This window comes from Augochlora pura, chromosome 7, assembly GCF_028453695.1.
Source record: "Augochlora pura isolate Apur16 chromosome 7, APUR_v2.2.1, whole genome shotgun sequence".
Lineage (NCBI taxonomy): Eukaryota > Metazoa > Arthropoda > Insecta > Hymenoptera > Halictidae > Augochlora > Augochlora pura.
The window spans coordinates 35103442-35123273 of record NC_135778.1 but is presented as its reverse complement, the minus strand read 5'-3'; the positions used below and the strand labels follow the sequence as shown (position 1 = coordinate 35123273).

Below are 19832 nucleotides of genomic sequence, written 5' to 3'. Positions count from 1 at the left end.
TCGCTCATGTTCTTGCTGCCTCGTGCCGCGTTTTAATTGGTAGCTTGATTAGCGACCAAAAAAGAAAGCGGTGGGTGCTGTGCGATATCCGTGGGCGGAGAAACGAGTTGAATGAAAGTCAAGTTACCTAAATTGATGAAGGGAAGAAATGTAGATCCGACGCTAATTATACCTTTTGCCATCTCTCTTTATTTGAACTATGTCTTATCTGTCACTTGAAAGAGTAACAATCGTATTCAATTCTAGATATACATATAAGTAAACTCGTTTCTTAAACCTCGCGATGCACTCGCAACACCGGGAATTGGTTGTTAAACATAAGATAAACGAATCAGTTTAATCAACAAAAGTGCGAGATGCCAATTGTTTGTTTGTCTGGCCATTTTCAGGGATCATAAGCTGATGAGGACACCTGGCATAAACGAGGATGAAGGCGGCCCAATAGGGGAGGATGTTGTCTCTTTCATTGATCTGCAAATGAACAGACCGAAGCAAAAAGGAATTCTAAAAACACAACGTGGTTACGGTACTGTGATAACTGATAATCCCATTGGTGGTTTATCCAAACTTATGGAGGGAGGGTAACGCTGCAACCCTAAAAATAAACTATTTCTGTAGCTCGGATTCTAGTTTCGTGATACATTTTCAGTATGAAGAAGCCGATATCTTTACATATGGTTCATATTAGGGTCTTAGTTTCTGTGTACCAACCCTCCATGTTTGGTAGATTGTATACCAAGAAGCTGAGAAGATTATAACCCGTATTATAATTGGAGTACAGAAGGAGGTGCTGCGGGGAACCTGGAACGCACTCTGAATCGGTTGAACGGCTATCACGAGAACATTATGGAGGCCCTGAGGAATGCGAAGACTCGACAAGAGCTATCCGGAACAAGTGCCACCAGCGGAAACCTGGTGACTGACCAGATCCCGCGCAAAACTCTATCAGAATGCGAGTATCCAAACCCCTGCCACAATGATATGGACGGTCATGACGACAGCGGCAACCAAGATGGCGATGATGGCAGAGGAGAGGCCACCTGCAGTATACTACGCATCCGTAATCTGGAGGACCTGATCAAGCAGTTGCAGCGTAACGCACCCCGCCAGATCAACTTGAGCCCCTGTGGCTCCGAGGAGATGCGGATATCCGAGAACGAGGCCGATCGTCACTACAGGATAGATTCGTCTGTTTGTAGCGAATCCTCTCAAGGGTAAGAACTGATAAGCGAAAGATCGAAAAGCTTCATCCGCCACGCTTACATTCTCTTTTCTCCACCTTCTTCTTCTCTCTCTCTCTCTCTCTCTCTCGTCGCTTCCACATCGTTTTCGATCGGCTGTTTTTTGCTTCGCGATCATCCCTTTCTCAGCTGGCCTTCGGAGAGACCCCGAGATTCAGATTGTGGTTACTGTCTGGTTCTAAAATGAGAACAATCTTTATTGGGCTGAAAGTTCTAAATGGTTAACAATATTCGGAATATATCGTATCCTTATTTTTATTCGAACTCGAGGATACTAACTCTCTCCTCACACCGGCTGATGCAGCTCAATTATTGTTGCGTTTCTTGTACTTGTTATCGTTGCTTACATTTTCTCTTCTCTGGTCAGACTTTTAGTACCTTTTCGCTTTTTGGATTACACCTATATTGTTCCTAGCAGAAAATATTCAATCATAATTAAATGAAAATATACATAATTCGTCGTTAACGAAAAATGGGCACTAAATGAGTTGAATTGAATACTTTCTGTCAGGAATATAGTAACAGGGTATCATCTCGTTGAATAAACTTATCTTGCTGATCCTGGGAGATTGGAAATACAGAGTTTCCTTGGTAATTCATGTGAAATCAGTATATCGGTGCTGGTCATGAGGAGCAGCCTTGAGAGACAACGAGATAATACCATACCATCAGACACGCTCAAGTAGCGTTAGCGTAGTGGTGATTGTATATCACACGGGGCCACCTCGTCAGCTACATTTCGGCAAGGAATTCACTCGCACCGATATTCGATGATGGAGAGTCTGTTTATACCGTATGCGTGGATCATTCCACGCCGAATCGATCAAAGAAAATGTTATTCGCCGTGAAATGACCTGTGCGTGTCTTTCTTGACTCCTCGCAGAGGCAGAGAAAGAGAGACTCTCAATAATAGGACAGTTAGTTATTCGCGAACAGGGACAATGTAATGATTAATATCACCGTCCATCGGATAGACTTCTAAAGAAGTTTCTGATTCGATTTCCCACGTAGAAGCAGAAGGTGTAGCCGCGCCCGCGACGATACCTATGGTCGGTGCCGTCAGCCGTCATCTCGAAGTCCTTACGGCACCCACCAGCACTCTCAACACTCCCATCAAATGCAAGTGGAGGAGGGTATCTATGAAACTGCCGACCCTGACAGAGGCTCAAATGCTAGGGGTGAAACGCCCGATAGTGGAAGGTATCTCCGCAGATTCTTTCGATACAAAAACAAAACGGGCTTGTCGTCTCCGTAGGTAGTCAGAGAACCCACTGAATTGTAGTTGAACACCAACCCGTGATCGTTAAAGACCTTCACGCATACAATCCCCTCAGCAAGTCTCCTCTCAGCAAGCCAGTTCCAGCCGATTAGCATTGAAAACCAAGATCACGTTTATCAATGATCATTGATCGCAATCCACTTTTCTCCCTAATTCACGCGACGTGAATAGAATAGCGAGCGGCTATGTCCAGCTTCTTCAAGGTCCAAATGTTTCTTCCTCTTGAAAACATTTGAAAATACAATCATTTTATTGTCATAGAACACTTTGTTACTGCATAAGGAAGAGATATAATCTTGAATAGGCGAATAACGCATTGCCCCATATTAATTTCCATCACTGCTATCCATTCAGATAAGGATTGGTGCTTGAGGCTAGGGAAACGACAACGGCTACCTCGAAGAATATTACTCCAAATATGAATAAAATACGAAACGGAATATAAATAGACTCGGCATACTCCTTGTCTTTTCTATTCGATGAAATCCGCTAGCTTAGCCGAAGTCAAATCACATGGTCGGGCGCGGGATGAATACATCAACTTTCTCGCATGCTTACTACTCTGCCGCTTCAACTGCTTGTGCAATGCGCTGTGAATGTGCTAGCAAGTTATTTCGGGTCTATTAGAATACTATAGGTCGCCTGTTTAGCGCTCAAGCATACGTTTATAGAGCGTGTTCATTCGATACCAATACCGACTACTAAACAGTGCCTGTCGCAAAAACACTGAGACTTTGGGACTAAGATTGTCTGCGGTTTACGACGCGCTAGAACGATCCGGCACTCATCCTTATCTGAAGCTTTCCTTCCTTGACGATCGTACAATTGCATTGAGCTTCGCACGATGGCTAGACAGCTTTCTGTGTATTCAACGTGCATCTACGTAGGTATATGTACGTGTCATCTTTTTCTTTTGTTGCTAAGTACTTTTCAACCTATTACATTCTCTATAGAAGATGACTGTGTACATAGACGTGCGTTACATTAGTCGGTGGATCATGCAGAGGGTTACTCATTGGACAGTGAAACCCTTATGAATAGAGCAGCTCTGTCCAACTGTGCAGGGTATGTTGTGGCTTTGACGACCATCCATTAAACGAGCAGTTCCTTTTCCCTAGATTACGTTCCTCTTGTGGAAAAGAACACCTGTGAAAAGGCTAAAATTAGATTTATCAAAGCATATACAGATTGTAAAAGGTAAAGCATTTTTTTCACCCTGTATGCAGCTTGGAAAGAGTTGCCGTTCCAAGTAGAGAGTGTGTGCTCTCGTGGTACTGATCTTTAATGAGGTAAGAGGCCAAGTCCAATGATTAGGAGCTTGCTGAAGGCGAGTATATTCGCGTGACCGCGGCCTAGACGCGCGTATGCAGCATTAGTGGTCGTGGAATAGATCCAATGGGCTCGTGTAATCTTGTTATTTTCTAGTGATGCATTTATTCAAGCTCAACAACTAGCCCGATGGACTAGTGAGGACGGAGTGCAGCACCGACCACCGCAGCAGCCGCCGCCTCCACTGCCACCTGCAATGACTGGTGGTGGTACGATGCAGTTGTTGCAGCCGCTTCATGGCCAATGCGAACACCACCAGCAGTTGCAGCACCAACAACATCAACACCATCACCAACATGCACAGCCATTGCAGCCGCAGCAGCAACCGCAGCAGTCGTCACTACAGCATCAACACCAACTGCCAGTGGAACAACTGCCAATACAGCAGCGTGGCTATTATCCATCCCCACCCCATACTGACAACAATGGTCTCGACAACGACGAGACTGAAAATGCTCAATCCCATCAACAACAAAAGCTCCTCCCTGACGTTCGTGGAATCGATGTTAATCAATTGCCTAATATTAACAAATGCCCACTAGACGATACATTTAGTCTAGATTGTAACATAAATAATGGTTCCCCTAAAGAATTAAATACCAACAACACTAGTGATAACGAAAATACTGCCCTACTGCCCCCTTCGCATTTTCCCGAGTACAAGCATTGATAATTATTAATCGATGACAGATAGTGTCCATAAAACATAGTGGTGTGATTTAATCTTGAACTCGCATTTTATACTGAATAGTGTAAATATAACGATAAACTTATTCGATCGCGACAGCGCAAGAGCAACAACAAGAAAACAACATCAGCAGACAGGTATTAAATTATAATGAATTAAAATAATCTATATGAAATGTTTATTAATAAACATTAGTAAAGCGATTTACTCAAAGATACGTGTCGCTGTAACTTCATTATATACATACTTACCTTTCAACCTTTTCACTACATTATATTCTTTCATTGCCTTTCCATCGTTTCTTTCATAAAACAGTATATTGTATTGAGTTCCTAACGAGTTTCTACGATCAAAATATCTCTAAAACTTTTCCCCAAGTGATTTAAAGTTCATCGTCCACAGTTAGGATTGTCACAGACGAGGAGCCAAGAATAAATTTAAATTTCTCTTCGAGAATCGCAATAGTTCGTTCAATAATCGAAGAAACTGTGTTCGATAATCGCAACAGAATTATTCGATAATCGAATGAACAGCACTTGAGAATCGCAACTAACTTTATTAACTCGATTTTAATTTAGTCTTGAATCCATCGTTTAATAATCGTAAAAATAAATTTCAATAATAAGTCCTTCGACTATGTTCATAATAGTCTACTTGCAAACGCATGCGCAATGCGAATTAGTTCTCGCAGGACATCATACATAGGTTCCTCTCTATAAAGGTGCTGCGTGATGTTGTATTTAATGGTATGTATAGGAACACTGAGGATGGTTCAGGGTGTTGGTTTGATAACGGAGCGCTGCTGGATGGACTTTCTCGCTTTCTACCCCAGCAAGGAATACAAAATTTGATTACATAGGAGTCACAGTAAAGAATCTTCGTTACGTGAACCGTGGATCGTGTTCCGAGGACGGTGGCTGAGTAAATGCCGAGCGACACAAAAAAGAACTACGAAGATTGATCCAATTGACGTTTCATCGTTTCTCAGACCCCCTTTCAGAAACATGCTTCCGACACATTTTTGAATCGTGCCGCACGATTCACGTAGAGTGTTCTTTAGTTTATAAAGATGTGCGACACACAAGTTTGAGTCTCACCATACGATGCAGTCCATTTATTGGACCGGGAGGCTGCTGTCTCGGGCGATATGGAATGGTATATCAAATTATACAGCTTGCGCGGACCCTGTGAGCAAACGTCGCGAGGCATCATTTATATCAGCAGTATGTGGTTTTCCCAAAGACTTCTCGCGAGGACGTATACGCAAGGGCCAATTTGGTGATGATGCCTGGTTCAGTGCCAAATTCAAGGCTGTTGAAGTGATAGGTAATGTTAATCATATACTATAATCTTCCCCCATTGTTTATATAGAACTCTCCAACCAGTGAATATCATTTTTTTCTACTGTGCTCCGTTTCCTTGATGCATCTCTATCCATTTGGTTTACAGGCGTAGCAGATGGTGTAGGGGGGTGGAGACACTATGGAATCGATCCAGGAGAGTTTTCTAGCTTTTTAATGAGAACTTGTGAAAGACTAGTTTCTATGGGCAGGTTCACACCTTCCGAGCCAGCTGGTTTATTAGCACGTAGCTACTATGAATTATTAGAAAATAAGCAACCCATATTAGGTACGATGGACGCCTTATGTACTTTTTACTAAGACCATTTAGAAAATCATTGCACAGTAATATTGAAAAATGTTGTTTCAGGTAGCAGCACAGCATGCGTTATAGTCCTTAATAAAGAGACGAGCAGCATTTACGCGGCTAATATTGGCGATAGCGGTTTTGTAGTTGTAAGGAAAGGGGAAGTAGTTCATCGTTCTTCCGAACAGCAACACTACTTTAATACTCCATTTCAATTGTCTCTTCCACCTCCAGGACATTCTGGTCTCGTACTTAGCGACAGGTATATTATAGAAACAGAAACTCTAAGGAGCATTAAGATTATTAGGAACTGTGTGTTCTATACATGTAGCAAATTTCCATTTTTGCTTTAGTCCGGAATCTGCAGATACATCGAGTTTTGGGGTCGAAGATGGTGATGTGATTCTGCTAGCAACTGATGGAGTCTTTGATAATGTGCCTGACCAACTGCTTATCACAGAAATGCGTAAAGTCCAAGGGGAAAGAGATCCTACCAAAATACAAGGAGTTGCCAATTCAATAGCCTGGATGGCTCGTAGCTTAGCTTTCGACGGCGCATTTATGTCTCCATTCGCCCAAAGTGCTAGAGAGAATGGAATTGACACTATAGGTATGCAATCCTATTAATATATCAAAGATATCACAGAAGAATCGATAGCTTTTGAATGACATTATTGTCTAGTACATAGCAGATAGATGTACTGCACATTACAGACGCTCTTTTGATTACTTACAATACAAATGGCTTTTCAATAAAAAATACATACAATTTATTCATAGCATACATTTCACAATTTCTTATGTCTTACGTATGTACCTATCTCTTATACTTTGGTGATGACTTTGTATTAACTTTATCCTCCTTCTATATAGTACCTTAAATATTGTTTAATTTTTGCACTTAAAACAAGCAGCATATGCCAATGTATTGCTTGATAAAATAATTAATATTTTACCTACAACGAAAAGCCAATGATTTTGCAGTAGATGTAAATAAACAAGATATTTTTACTTATACTGGATGCATATGTTTAATGGTGGCAATTTATTTTTTAGAAATAACTCAAGTATATTGTTGACGGTGTGTATCCAAAATGTGTTTTTCTTTTTGTGTGTTTCAGGTGGTAAGCCAGATGACATTACAGTGCTTCTAGCAACAGTGGCAATATAATATAATATGTACAATAGAATCTTGATCATTGTATTATAGTCCATGTCATTGCGTATATGTACCTAGTTATACATCATTATATCCTGTTATGATAATCATTTATTATTTAAATCGAAATAAATGGTTTTGTAAATCAATTTCTCTATTTTATCAATTTCATTTGCAATCACGTATTGTTGACTAAACAATATTATAACTATGTATTCTATAGCACAATAACATAACTAGGCAACACTGTAATGCATTATGGATAAAATGTTTAAAAATCTGATAGTAAGCTGTAAGAAATATTATAAAAAATTAATCATAAGAGATAAATGCATTGAATCTTTTCTGTAAATAAGCTAAACACGTGTGTATATACTATCACGCACATATCAATGATATACAATGTATACACACAGTAATATGTCAGACTAAGTTGAACCATTTTATTTAATTGCAATGGTCATATAAATAACAATTTTATCTAGTATTTACAAAATGACTATTATTTGGTAAGTCAAATAATTATGGAGGTGGAAATTCATTGCAACGATCTATGGCTTCTTTCGCTGACATACATTTTGTCATAAAGGTTTGACCAATGTATTTCTCTGGTACACATTACGGATGCATTCATTTGATTGGCAATTCACGAAAACATCACAGCTTTCGTCATCAAACGAAGAGAGAAATAAATCAATTTTCATTAATAACTATACACTGTGTGTAACGCAATGTACTTAAACGCATGTATTCTGTTAGAATACGTATATGTATATATTATATGTATATATATTATATTACAACTCATTATAGACTTTGTTTCCCATTCATACATACAAGCCACAAACACCAGCAGAAAAAGCAATGCTATATTACAGTTTATTGAACATTTACTGGTTTTTATGAAACTATAACTCACAAGTACCTTGTAATATTTTTTTTATCAAATGCCCATAGAAAAGAAAAAAAGACTGTGATGTATTTTATCGTCATTAGCAAGTATGTACTATGAATTCTGCTGACGAATACATTATCAGATATCAACAGAGATAAAAACTCAATAACTTGTCTAAAGTGGCTGAATAAATAAAAATATTTACATCGCTCGATAGCAAAAGGTTTTTACACTAGAACTCTTTTTGGAATCAGGGGTTTCAATTTCATAATTCTGGAAAAAATAACAAAATTAGTGCATACCTTGTTGCGCGAACAATCTGTTCTTTTAGCAGAAGGTATTGCAGATTAAGGACATAAGGGTTGCAACTTTCTATGTTTAGTTAAAATTGTATATTATTCAGGCACAATAGTGTAGCAAAAATTTATACTGTGCACAATATTTGTATCAATCACGAAAACAGCATTAAATGAAATTTATGGAAACTAAATACATTTCTCTTAATTAATAAAATAATGAAAAGTGAGAAATAAGACGGTTAAAATCATTTTTTTTTTACAATTCTACTATAAATTTTGTACTTTGTAGGTGTTTTGCAAATTATGTACCTATTACAATCACCACAAATAAATACAAAAATACAGAACACGAAATATGTTTTTTTTTTTTCACTTTATGCATTCAATTCTGAAAACCGTCAGTATTATATAATAAATGTATCACAATTGTCGATTATCTGAGAAATACTGTTTCCATTTATAATTATTAACGTGTATTACACTTAATACCGAAGTTTTCTGTGAAAAATTGTAACCCCTGTAAAAAATTGGAAGTCTTATCGTCGTTATAGGTATTCTCTATACTTCGCATAGTATTGTAGACAATGGTAATTACTTAGTACTTCTGTTAATTACTGGGGAAATTAAGGAACAATGTTGTATATCTAATAATAGAAAAGTTTACTTGATATGCCAATCAGTAAGAGATGATTTGGAAGCAGGACTTCAAATTTCGAATCACTGCACATTGGCTTCTTGTCCCCAATTAAATCTCTCGGGACGGTCTTCGGGTGGTGGGGTATAGTCTGGATCCTCTGGATGTGCGTCGAACAAAGTTTTACTACCGGCAAACAACAATAACATTGTAAATAAATCAAACGCATTTCTTTCTTCATGCATTGGTAAAACTTACAGTATTTGCGGAGTTTTAAGAACTCGGAAACCTCCTCTTAAACGTGGAAATACATCTTCTACAAAATAATACATGTGTCCTACTGCCATACCAACTAGATCTACCCATATTGTATTACCAAGAATTACAGTGAAACCGAGAAGTACCCAAGGCAAATACGGAGCCTAAAAAAGACACGGAAAAGTAATTTTTCTCTAAATTTAATAAAGCTTGCTTGATCTTACTTGAAAGTTCAGCAGTCCAAAAAAGTTGAGCCTAACGAATGGGTTCCGTCTCGACCACACGTAAACCAACATGATTGTAAACGCATGACCCAGGAACAATAAGTTAACAAAAAATCCAAAGAACTACAGATCTCGTTCAGAAAATTATCACATTTATAAAAAGTATCTGACTAGTCCAATATTAAAGGATACAATCATAGATGTGCCCCCGAATATGAACATCATCACAAAGTCTGCTGTTCTCCTACGAAATGAACCCTCCTCCAACATCCGACAATATCGGTATGTGAAAACCATGTTGAAGAAGAAATTGAAACCCATATTCCCAAAGAATAAAAATGTCGTTATTAATCTCCATATCTGAAACATTCGATGCTGTATGAATGAAGCCATTGCAGGTACGTACACATTATTGTACAACGTTTTTTTTTACCTGATATTGTTCTATTATCAGTGTAGGATTAAAATATAGTCGAAACGGGGATACCAAGTCTAGTTGCTAAAACAAGAAATAATCCGATGAGAATATGATCACTTTGTGGACACCGGTGTGTTTGTTATACATGGCAAAAGTTTTGTGAAGCAATTGTTTTTACCAACCACTGCAAGAGTGGTGATGACACAGGCTGTTGTATAAGCTCGTGTCACCACAGGCATTTGCATGTACTCTTCTCGAAATGTTTGAAAGGCCATCGGTGTGATAATTCAGATCTTCCGTACACCGAAAGACCAATATTCTTTCCAGGCTTCTCTTCTCTTCCACTTGAATTAATCGTCACATGTTGTTCGTCACTGTGCGTTATCTAAATGTAATCGTTACCCACATCACGACAAATTTGTTATGCTCGTTAGTTTCGTACACGTAATACGTGAAACTCGTCCCGATCGAATGACGTGAATCTCTCGATTTCGCCACCGTTGCACTATCGATAATACTTCTTTAGTGTTCTTCACCACTAAAATCTTCCAAATTATGCCCAGCGGTTACATGTTAAAAAATCTACAAGTCATCAAAATGGTTATCGGGATATGAAACGGACAGGTTATTACCGAACAACACACACTCCGTACAAAGTGTATAGAAGAACGCTTAGTATGGAAATGAAAAACACAATGATTGGACTGTGGACGTTAACGCAATGAAATTTATCCAAGCGTGTGGTTCAATTTTGCATCTTTAATTTAGTATTTTGTTGGAAATCATTTGTCTTTTTAGTTTGAAAATTCAATGAAAATAATATTCCGAGATTCAGTTAATCATTGATATCTGATATTGAATCATTGAATACTTCGATTAATAGATACGAATCTTTTTCTTTTTAGGAAAATCATTAATAGTGTAGCGATTGTAATCAATCAGATTTCAGTACTTAACATATTTGACATAGACTAATTCTGTATTTTTTAGTACGTATGTGTAGTGAAATTTTGTATAATATTCCCGCGCAAAGTTAAAAAGCGAGTGCTGCCACCTGAACGTTTGTCAACATCTGACATCAGTTTATCGGATTTTATCGAAAAATTTAGGTTATTCTATTGAGTCATCGTTGGAAATGTTAACGAGGAACTAAATATATTAAAAGCTTCGTTGACTATTGCGGCCTTAGATATTTAAATAGTTTAATATTTCTTGTTAACAGTAGAATAGCAAGTGTACCATTACATTTTGTTATCTGTCAAAATGACATCGAAAACCGAAGCTACTTTGGAACATTTTTATATATTTAATGGAACGTACGCCAAAAAAGAAGGGGAGGCAAGTACACAAAATTTGGATGTAAAAAAATAATGTTTTGAAATCGCGATTCCTTCCATACAATATTTATAATGTGTAAACGAGTTATTCTGTGTCCTCTGCGCAGGAAGATAAGAAGATACTTTACTATCATCCAGAAAGGGATTTGGATGTTCAAATTAAAAATATAGGGCTCAGCGAAGCAATAATTAAGTTTGCAGAGTACGTATACATTTTTATAAATGTCAAGAAGCTTGTAGTCTATTAAATTAACAAATCTTTTTGGATTCGCGTCCTTAGATCCTTCAATCCTGGACAGTCCTGTAATTATTGTCACACGCATAAAACTCGACAAATATATTACCAACCAGAGCCAAACTTTTGGATGGTAATGGTAAGTTGTAGGTAATAATTTATACTTGACTAGATTCTAAATATGTACCTTTAATTTTCAGATTATTGGTCTGCCATATGTGTGCAAAGAAAAAGATGGAAAGACATACATAGAATATCAGTACGATGAAGTGAATAGCAGTGTTTGTCAAGCTATATTAAAACAAGCATATGTTATGTTTAGATTGTTCATGGGCTCTTTTGAGACAATCATTAATGAACCAGAATATGGCTCTACTACATTATTAAAACATAAGCTAGAACACTTTTACTCTAGGGTAAATATATGTTCATTGATTAACAGAATTTGTTTGTTATCAATGATACAATACATTTTGTTCACAGTATCTCATGTCCTTAAAAATACATAACAGCGACATTCTCGATGTATTCCAAGGTCTTCAATTTTTACCTCTTGATAAGGCAACGTTTTTACGGGTGCAATGTTTTATGAATCTCGTAGAAGCTATGTTTTCTCAAGTCATGTATACAGCATTTCTGTACAATGATCAAGTTGTTTGGTCAGTAATAATAACCATTAATTATATTTTCAGTAATAATATCCATAACAAGCGTTAACAATAATACTATATTCATACACAGGAGTGGCCTAGAACCTGAAGATATGCAAGTGGTTTATAATTATTTGGTGGGAACACTTTTACAAGCTCATCTTGAAAAAGAATTGCATGGTGGTTCAATGCCCAGAAATTCTCCTTCGCCATTTACTACTTCACACTATGGAAAGTTAGTATATCAATGTAATACTTTTTGTTTGAGTGAGACTTAATTTACAAAACATCAACGTTGCAGATTCGTTACCGGCCCATCTAATATCAATGAATCAAATTTGATTGGAAAGTCTCCAACAGTGTTTATAAATTATTCCACAAAACCAATCTCTTTGTATTTAGTAGTTTATAGGGCATTGAGCGCAACGATATGTCTTTTCGTAGATAGTGAGTATTTAAAAAATGATTGTCGATGTTTGTATTTTCGTAGACACAAGAAATTACTAAATGCATTCTTTGCAGGTAAAACTAATTTGTTGATAGATTTCTTTAAAAGTCTCGACAGTTTCCTTGGTCCACAATTAACTACACTTGTCAGCTCAGTTGCAGAACAATGTGCTAAACACGTAGTAGTCACACCAGAGTCTTGTACAAAGTACCTGTATTTTAATAAACTAAATTTAGCTTATAAAAGCACGATACATCTGGATATTAGACGATGTACTAACATACTTACAACATCTGAAGTATTGAGGGTTATCACTGATATATACAATGACACGAATAAGTTGGTATAATGTGTTAGATTAAGTATAATTTAATTTGCACATTGGAGTATGTATTTTACTTTGTTACAGACTAAGAGAAGCTGGTGAAATTGTGATAAAAACCGTAAGCGGTTATTGGGTTGTAGGGAAGTTATCTAATTTGAGAGAATTCTTCGTAGTTATTCAGCAAAAGAGTGCAAACTTAATTGAGATAGAAGGTACGTACTCAATACCCTACTTGTTTTACCAACAAGTATCGGCGCTTAATAACATTCTATCTTTTTCAGATGAGGTAAAAAGACTGTGCGACAAACAACTGAAAAGTATATTTTTTCATTAACGACCGCAGTATCATATAGTTTCGTAAAGTTCCACACGATTGTTAAACCATTTCAATTGATCGCAAATAATACTATACATACATATACATATATAAATATATATATATGTATATATTTATCTCAACGTGTATTACTGTCATATAGAAAGTTACATAATTTATACATAAAATTTACTGTAAAATATAAATTCTGTACATACGTATTTATATATATATATTTTTAATATATTCAAAACTTGCTTGATCAGTGAGTTTTCTTCGAATATTTCAGTCATTACACTAAAAATATTTATTAGATTCCAACATAGCTCTCTAATCGAGTGATTCTTCTTCCTCCGTATCCTTCTTTTTCTGAACAATATTTGAGAATTTCTTCAATTTTGCAACAAAGAAACCGTCCATATTATGCACATGCGGATAAAATCTTTTCGTCAACTTTAGCGAGGGATGAAATCTGTGTTGTCTGTAGCTGGTAAAACCTTCGGTTCCAAATTCTAAACCAGTGGGCACTAGCCGAACGTCACGTTTCTTAAGAGCATAATCAATGATCCACTCGTTTTCCTCGGGCAGAATTGAACACGTGGAGTAAACGATAATTCCGCCAGATTCTGAACGAGCATTCGCACAGTCTATAGCTGACAAAAGTAACTCTCTTTGTAAAGTGCAACAACGTTGTACGTCTACTTCATCTTTGTTGGTCTTGACGCTAGGGTCTTTGGAAACAACACCGGTACCAGTACATGGTGCGTCCAAAAGGACTCTGTCGAATCCTTTGATCACCTAAAAATAATCAAATATGTTAAGTTTACAAATAACCGAATAATACGCATATAGTATTATTGGATTAGTGTAGTAACTTACCGATGGCATTTTACGACCGTCATAGGTACAAATAACGGAATTTACAATGCCAAGTCTATGGAAATTACCAACTACAGCCTTTATTCTTTCCTCATTTGCGTCGTTCGAGAAGAGTACACCTGTGTTTTTCATGAGCGCCGCTATGTGCGAAGACTTTCCACCAGGTGCAGCACACATGTCCAGAATCCTTTCATTCTCCTTTGGATCCAAAGCCATAACTGGTAAAAAACTAGATGCACCCTGCAGGATGTAATGACCTGCCAGATATTCTGGCGTTGCACCCATTGGGACTTGAGAAGAATACACTACCAATCCAACTTTGGTCCACTTCCCTATTGGGTCTAGATTGACTCCTCTATTTATCAAAGCCTGGAAGATAATTATTGATAATAAATCGTCTAAGTGGAAGATTGAACAAAAAAGATTTAATTAGCAAAAATACTTCTGCTAAATCGCGTCTACGTGTCTTTAACGTATTCGTTCGTAACGTCATTGGCCTCTGAACTTCGCTCGCTTCTAAAAATTCTAGTAGTTCATCTAGTGGGAATATCTGCATCAGTTTTTCCATTAAAAAGTTGTTGTAGCTGTAGTAAATGCATAGGTCCTTCTTAAGTAATTCCATGTATTCCAAACGAGACCTATAAAATAAGAGATATGAGTGCCTTTGTCAAACCTGTAGCTAGTTAGTGATATACCTGTTGGTATCGCGTAATCTTTTGAAGTCTGACAAGATCATAACAACGTCCTTTATTCGCTGTTGGATATCCTTAAGATTAACAGTATTTGCGAGTTCTTCCTCGGTTGGAAAGGTAAAATCAGATTGCTGAGCTATCATATCGTTCATTTCTTCTTCTGCCATTTTTCTAAAATTATGAAGAAACTAAATAAGGGAAACATTTAGATCTATTGAGTTCGAAGTGATATTTACCGTTCTTCTGCTTGTTTCTTCTTTAATCTTTTATTCGCTTTTTCTATAGGCAGCAAATCATCATCTTCTGCATCCGTATCTTTGTCCTGAACCATATTTTCATCCTCATCGGTTTCTATACTCTGATCAGATCCATTGCTGCCAAGTTCTTCGTCGCTTTCCGCGATACCGTTTTCATCATCTGTATCATTGTCTAATAATTTCATTTTTACACTTTTCTGCTGTCCATTGTGTATGATTTTTTCATCCTCTGATTTATTATCACTATCATTCATTTGCATTTCATTATCTTCATCATTGGAATCATCATTTCTAGTTGGTACAAATTTAACAGACTTCTTTTTTTTCTTTGGCTTTTTCAACGCATCTTCAATATTCTGAAATAAAATACGTAAGTAATCAGTGTTACCAACAACATGGGGACTTTAAATATGAAATGAGAAAGTTTACCTTTCCATTTAATGTATTTTCTGTCTTCTGATGTTGCTTCATATTCTTTAGACGTTTGGATACATCCCTCATACTCTAAGGACAAGAAAAAACATCTGTAATCTATGTTTCATAACATAGAGATTATAAATATTAAATGAAAAATTAATTTACATTTGTTGCATTTTCAAGTTTCTCTTTCTTTTTCTTCTGCAATATCTTTGCCTGTTCTTTCAGATTTTGCTTTTTCAATAGTCTTTTTTTTGCACGTTGCCTCTGGCGGTGACTCAATGTTGTTTCTTCTTTGACTATAAAGTGGAGTAAAGTATTTTAAATATTTCACATTATTGTTTTGATTGACTTTTATACTTTATTATACTCAGCACAATGCATTTAATTGAGATTATTAAATAGAAAAAAAAGCATCATAAGTATATTAAAGAACTCGTATAGAAAATAGTATGTACCAAGAACTCCTTTTGGAAATGTTGGATCACCCTGTTTCTTCGCTTTCCTTCCAGGACCAGTCGGAACAGCTGTCCCGTCATATTTTGCTTTCCGTCCCATCTTGATTCGGCTTTTCCAACTGAAACTCTTTCAATGTGAACACGCGTCAAATATAACCTATTATTTGTAAATACAAACTAAGCGTGTACTACAAGACCAGCACTCAACTTAACCACATGCGCGCACGGCGGCGCGCGATGCACTTCGTAATGTGACCAACATTGAGAAAATGAAACTTTCTAGCAATTCGTAGGAATAAAAACGTCTCTGGGTTGTTATATATTAGCGGAACGTTCTTTCAATTGTTTTCCTTTTTATTCGATGCACAATGCACGTGGTGCTTTGTAGTGCTCTGTTCTTTGTAGACACAACGTGCGGTGTTTCATTTTGACAAGATTATAAGTACAAATCGTTAGAAATGCCGATGGTAAAACAAGAAGCGCATCGACCAGGTGCATTTAAACAAACGAATAAAGCACATAAAACTGGAAGACATCGTAGCAAAGGTTCAATAAGCAATGACGTTAAAGGTAATGTCATTTGCACGCTCGTCCCATAAAGACTATAATCCTGGAACGTTCTCTGTTCTTCAATTATATACATTATATAATATTATATTATACTATATGTCACGTTTTATATATATATGTACAAATATATGTATATATTATATTATAACAGGAAAAGTTAACGTGAAGGTTTTGCCGAAACGTATGTGCAATAATCTCGGAAAAGAAGCTCGAAGACATCAGCTGTTGCAAATTCGAAAAAAAAAGAGGGAAGATGTCCTACAACAGAAAAGGAATCTGGGGGGATCATATTCCGCACCAATACTTGTATGTATCATCCCATTGCAACAGCACGTAGATCTTGAGGCTACATTGTGTATATTGACGAAAGCAGATGAGAATGCAATTGTAAATACTAGTCCTTGCGGTACAGTGCATATAAGGTACATCATTAAAAGTTTTAAGTTATGTTATTAAAAATGTAAGAAATTAATTATTAAATTGTTTGAAACAGTTTACCCAGATTCAAACAACGATTTTCTATCATCGTTCCACGAGCCACAAATGTATTTGCATCAATGGATGCAATAACAGCAGCAACGCATGTACTCTTTGTTATGTCTGCCCAAAAAAGTCCAACAGGAAGGATAATTGAGGAATGGGGAGAACAAATGCTTACATCGTGCATTAGTTATGGTTTGACTACTTCGGTAGTTGCATTGACAAATTTTGAAGACCTTCCTATAAAAGTATAGCACTGACGTTTATTCACAGAGTTATAGTAAAATACAATATTACTTCGCTATATGAATCTTTTTTGCAGAAACGTCAAGACTATAAGAATCGTGTGCAGGCTGCAATTCAGAAATGGCTCCCACAAGAAAAAATTTTTCAGCTGGATAAAACTGTTGATGCCTTGAATATTTTAAAACGACTTGGCTCTCAGAAACAAAGAAAGGTAGCCTTCAAAAACAGACGACCACATTTATTAGCTGAAGAAATGAAGTTTAACTGTAATAAGGTAAGATCAATATCAATTATCAGATATAAGAACAGAACTTTAACTGTGAATGATAAGAGATTTTTCATGTTATTTAGGACTCTAGTGAGTTAGGCACTCTCATGGTGTCAGGATATCTTAGAGGGATACCATTATCGGTTAATGGATTAATACATATACCTGGATTTGGAGAGTTTCAAATGTTACAAATCGATGCCCCTGGAGATCCATATCCATTGGAAACGAAACAGAGAAAACGTAGTGACGCGATGGATGAAGAATCATCTATCAGGGTTCTCGATCGTGCAGATCCGCAGAAACAAGTAATTTCATAAATAAAAACATAATGTCGCATCATGTTCGTAGAATTAAACATACTATTTGGTTTGCTTAGGAATCTCTCGAAATAGAAAATATTCCTGATCCCATGAACGCTGAGCAAACATGGCCAACAGAAGAGGAAATGGCTGAAGCAGAAACCTCTAGAAAGAAGAAAATTGTGAAGAAAGTACCAAAAGGGACGTCTGAATATCAGGCAGCTTGGATTCCTGACGAGGATGGAGGTACTTTGTTAGGATTAAATGATATTTAATGTTTTTAACAGATATGTAATATTTCAGAGGAAGTCGAGACTGAATATTCGGATGAAGAATCGGAAGACAAGATGTCTGTAGAGGAAGCAAAGTCTCAGGAAGGCAGCGACGTAGAAGATGAAGAAAATGAGGATGAGTATGAGACAATTACTATCTCGGAAACTGTTCCAGACGAGCAAAAATATGATCAGGACATGGACATGACAGAAGAGAGAGCAGCTATAGAAAGACTAAGAAGTAGGTTTGTTGCATTTACAGTTGAATTGTGCAATTAAATAAAACTATGTTTCAAATGCAGTGATAAAACAGAATATTGAATTCCCTGATGAAATGGACACGCCACAAGACATGTTGGCGAAAGTTCGATTCCAGAAGTATCGTGGATTGGAGTCATTCAGGATGAGTCCATGGGATCCAAAGGAGAATCTTCCTCTTGATTATGCTCGGATCTTTCAGTTTGAAAACTTTGACAGAACAAGGAAACGCATATACAAAGAATCACAGGAAATAGAAGGAGCTATGGTGAATTGATTAATAACACTATGTGATAAAATTGAATGTAGAAAATAATTTTTAGGATATTTTTTATTGCAGCCTGGCTGGTATATCACGATCCATGTTGCGAATGTTAGACGGGATCTTTTTATTGCCTTCGGTTCCATGGAAGATCGTCCATTGGTAATCTCTGGTTTATTACCCAACGAACGTAAGATATCTCTTATGAACGTGGTACTAAAACATGCAGCGACTAGTATGCAGCCAGTGGATTCTAAAGAGCGATTAATATTTCAATGCGGATTTAGAAGATTTACAGCGTGTCCGATACTTAGCCAACACACGAATGGAAACAAACACAAGGTGAATCTTTTAAAGCCTACACGTGTTGTCATTGTTTCTGAAAATTAATCTTTATTTATTCTAGGGTGAGCGATACTTCGGTAGAGGGATGACTGTCGTGGCAAGCATGTATGCGCCAATTACTTACTCACCGTGTCCAGTTTTATGCTATGTCGAGAGATTGAACGGAGTGTTGGTAAGAATTGATAACGTTTACGCAATCATTCGTTAAATTAACCGATGTATAATATTCTATCAGGAACTGGTAGCAACTGGCAACGTGTTGTCTGTGGATCCAGACAGAATTGTCTTGAAGAGGGTTGTTCTTAGCGGTCACCCCTTTAAAGTGCATAAACGATCCGCTGTAGTAAGATTTATGTTCTTTCACCGGGAGGACATAAATTGGTTTAAGCCAATCGAACTGAAAACGAAATATGGCCGTAGGGGACACATCAAAGAACCATTAGGTAAATTATTACATAGTATATAGAAGAGTGTTAATCAAATAGAATTTAATTTTAATCATTTCTTATTTTTAGGTACCCATGGGCACATGAAATGTGTGTTCAACGGTCAATTAAAGTCGCAGGATACAGTTCAAATGCATTTATACAAACGTATTTTTCCAAAATGGACGTACCATCCATTGTTACTAACGCGTAAACCCCGCGAAGAAGGAAATATGGAGATGTAGTAGAGTGTGTGTTATTTAGGAGTTCAGTGTACATTCAACTGTATGTACAGAGAATACTTGTGAAATAAAGTGTG

The 19832-nt window shown here is 36.9% G+C and overlaps 6 protein-coding genes and 1 long non-coding RNA gene across 21 annotated transcripts in view; 4 read left to right on the top strand and 3 right to left on the bottom strand.

Annotated features, from left to right (window-relative positions):
• The window catches only part of Mmd (disintegrin and metalloproteinase domain-containing protein mind-meld), a 49717-nt gene extending 44927 nt beyond the window's left edge, over positions 1 to 4790 (top strand). For 8 of the 11 annotated variants that reach the window (XM_078184913.1, XM_078184912.1, XM_078184914.1 and 5 more), the window contains 4 exons: positions 390 to 526; positions 782 to 1214; positions 2253 to 2441; positions 3946 to 4790. In XM_078184913.1, the coding sequence (XP_078041039.1) occupies positions 390 to 526; positions 782 to 1214; positions 2253 to 2441; positions 3946 to 4519 (1333 nt within the window). In that variant the 3' untranslated portion in view covers positions 4520 to 4790. The remainder of the gene's footprint in view (positions 1 to 389; positions 527 to 781; positions 1215 to 2252; positions 2442 to 3945) is intronic. The other 3 variants (XM_078184918.1, XM_078184916.1, XM_078184919.1) reach the window with 3 other exon arrangements.
• Positions 1033 to 4994, bottom strand: LOC144472140 (uncharacterized). 3 transcript variants are annotated; one of them, XR_013494389.1, is made up of 5 exons: positions 4789 to 4994; positions 3736 to 3872; positions 1521 to 3666; positions 1264 to 1419; positions 1033 to 1172 (listed from the first exon to the last, which is right to left on the bottom strand). It is a non-coding gene; the product is annotated as an uncharacterized LOC144472140 (long non-coding RNA). The 3 variants fall into 3 exon arrangements; XR_013494390.1 differs by lacking the exon at positions 3736 to 3872 and having other exon boundaries at positions 4789 to 4993; XR_013494391.1 differs by lacking the exon at positions 3736 to 3872 and having other exon boundaries at positions 1521 to 2741; positions 4789 to 4993.
• Positions 4995 to 5282: 288 nt separating this feature from the next.
• On the top strand, positions 5283 to 7492 carry LOC144473234 (protein phosphatase PTC7 homolog). Its single transcript, XM_078186927.1, has 5 exons — positions 5283 to 5863; positions 5987 to 6166; positions 6248 to 6446; positions 6538 to 6794; positions 7306 to 7492. Exons 1-5 carry the CDS (start codon positions 5641 to 5643, stop codon positions 7353 to 7355), a joined length of 909 nt encoding a protein of 302 aa, XP_078043053.1. The 5' UTR covers positions 5283 to 5640; the 3' UTR covers positions 7356 to 7492.
• On the bottom strand, positions 6931 to 10732 carry Der-2 (Derlin 2). 2 transcript variants are annotated; one of them, XR_013494526.1, is made up of 7 exons: positions 10254 to 10732; positions 10087 to 10152; positions 9846 to 10013; positions 9654 to 9776; positions 9430 to 9593; positions 9202 to 9357; positions 6931 to 8511 (listed from the first exon to the last, which is right to left on the bottom strand). XR_013494526.1 is itself a non-coding variant. In XM_078186930.1 (6 exons), exons 1-6 carry the CDS (start codon positions 10344 to 10346, stop codon positions 9255 to 9257), a joined length of 717 nt encoding a protein of 238 aa, XP_078043056.1. In that variant the 5' UTR covers positions 10347 to 10731; the 3' UTR covers positions 6931 to 9254. The 2 variants fall into 2 exon arrangements, 1 of the variants encoding a protein (XP_078043056.1); XM_078186930.1 differs by having other exon boundaries at positions 6931 to 9357; positions 10254 to 10731.
• Positions 10733 to 11038: 306 nt separating this feature from the next.
• Positions 11039 to 13483, top strand: Ccz1 (vacuolar fusion protein CCZ1). 2 transcript variants are annotated; one of them, XM_078186923.1, is made up of 10 exons: positions 11045 to 11409; positions 11516 to 11610; positions 11689 to 11782; positions 11844 to 12059; positions 12127 to 12302; positions 12385 to 12528; positions 12595 to 12740; positions 12816 to 13080; positions 13151 to 13278; positions 13348 to 13483. In XM_078186923.1, the coding sequence occupies exons 1-10, from the start codon at positions 11335 to 11337 to the stop codon at positions 13398 to 13400; spliced, it is 1392 nt and encodes a 463-aa protein (XP_078043049.1). In that variant the 5' UTR covers positions 11045 to 11334; the 3' UTR covers positions 13401 to 13483. The 2 variants fall into 2 exon arrangements, with proteins under 2 accessions (XP_078043048.1, XP_078043049.1); XM_078186922.1 differs by having other exon boundaries at positions 11039 to 11409; positions 13151 to 13405.
• A 71-nt stretch (positions 13484 to 13554) lies between these two features.
• Positions 13555 to 16310, bottom strand: LOC144473231 (28S rRNA (cytosine(4447)-C(5))-methyltransferase). The gene is made up of 8 exons (XM_078186921.1): positions 16086 to 16310; positions 15793 to 15926; positions 15640 to 15714; positions 15190 to 15566; positions 14957 to 15124; positions 14704 to 14899; positions 14262 to 14630; positions 13555 to 14180 (listed from the first exon to the last, which is right to left on the bottom strand). The coding sequence occupies exons 1-8, from the start codon at positions 16183 to 16185 to the stop codon at positions 13713 to 13715; spliced, it is 1887 nt and encodes a 628-aa protein (XP_078043047.1). The 5' UTR covers positions 16186 to 16310; the 3' UTR covers positions 13555 to 13712.
• Positions 16311 to 16434: 124 nt separating this feature from the next.
• On the top strand, positions 16435 to 19758 carry Tsr1 (Tsr1 ribosome assembly factor). The gene is made up of 12 exons (XM_078186919.1): positions 16435 to 16655; positions 16807 to 17077; positions 17149 to 17383; positions 17458 to 17655; positions 17733 to 17957; positions 18029 to 18197; positions 18255 to 18464; positions 18526 to 18749; positions 18822 to 19085; positions 19150 to 19260; positions 19324 to 19531; positions 19604 to 19758. Exons 1-12 carry the CDS (start codon positions 16544 to 16546, stop codon positions 19756 to 19758), a joined length of 2382 nt encoding a protein of 793 aa, XP_078043045.1. The 5' UTR covers positions 16435 to 16543.
• The last annotated feature ends 74 nt before the right edge of the window (positions 19759 to 19832 follow it).

What these genes read in the sequence shown, in the direction of transcription:
- Tsr1 (XM_078186919.1), top strand. Translation starts at nt 16,544, where the DNA reads ATGCCGATGGTAAAACAAGAAGCGCATCGACCAGGTGCATTTAAACAA. An exon ending in TGCGGTACAGTGCATATAAG is followed by an intron (nt 17,078 to 17,148) that starts GTACATCATTAA and finishes TGTTTGAAACAG; the next exon opens with TTTACCCAGATTCAAACAAC. An exon ending in AGCTATAGAAAGACTAAGAA is followed by an intron (nt 18,465 to 18,525) that starts GTAGGTTTGTTG and finishes TTTCAAATGCAG; the next exon opens with TGATAAAACAGAATATTGAA.
- Ccz1 (XM_078186922.1), top strand. Translation starts at nt 11,335, where the DNA reads ATGACATCGAAAACCGAAGCTACTTTGGAACATTTTTATATATTTAAT. An exon ending in TAGAACACTTTTACTCTAGG is followed by an intron (nt 12,060 to 12,126) that starts GTAAATATATGT and finishes TTTTGTTCACAG; the next exon opens with TATCTCATGTCCTTAAAAAT. An exon ending in GATATGTCTTTTCGTAGATA is followed by an intron (nt 12,741 to 12,815) that starts GTGAGTATTTAA and finishes CATTCTTTGCAG; the next exon opens with GTAAAACTAATTTGTTGATA.
- LOC144473231 (XM_078186921.1), bottom strand. Translation starts at nt 16,185, where the DNA reads ATGGGACGGAAAGCAAAATATGACGGGACAGCTGTTCCGACTGGTCCT. An exon ending in ATTTCCAAAAGGAGTTCTTG is followed by an intron (nt 15,927 to 16,085) that starts GTACATACTATT and finishes TCCACTTTATAG; the next exon opens with TCAAAGAAGAAACAACATTG. An exon ending in ACGGTCGTAAAATGCCATCG is followed by an intron (nt 14,181 to 14,261) that starts GTAAGTTACTAC and finishes GATTATTTTTAG; the next exon opens with GTGATCAAAGGATTCGACAG.
- LOC144473234 (XM_078186927.1), top strand. Translation starts at nt 5,641, where the DNA reads ATGCAGTCCATTTATTGGACCGGGAGGCTGCTGTCTCGGGCGATATGG. An exon ending in CAAGGCTGTTGAAGTGATAG is followed by an intron (nt 5,864 to 5,986) that starts GTAATGTTAATC and finishes TTTGGTTTACAG; the next exon opens with GCGTAGCAGATGGTGTAGGG. An exon ending in AAATAAGCAACCCATATTAG is followed by an intron (nt 6,167 to 6,247) that starts GTACGATGGACG and finishes ATGTTGTTTCAG; the next exon opens with GTAGCAGCACAGCATGCGTT.
- Der-2 (XM_078186930.1), bottom strand. Translation starts at nt 10,346, where the DNA reads ATGGCCTTTCAAACATTTCGAGAAGAGTACATGCAAATGCCTGTGGTG. An exon ending in TCATCACCACTCTTGCAGTG is followed by an intron (nt 10,153 to 10,253) that starts GTTGGTAAAAAC and finishes TTCTTGTTTTAG; the next exon opens with CAACTAGACTTGGTATCCCC. An exon ending in TCGGGGGCACATCTATGATT is followed by an intron (nt 9,777 to 9,845) that starts GTATCCTTTAAT and finishes CGAGATCTGTAG; the next exon opens with TTCTTTGGATTTTTTGTTAA.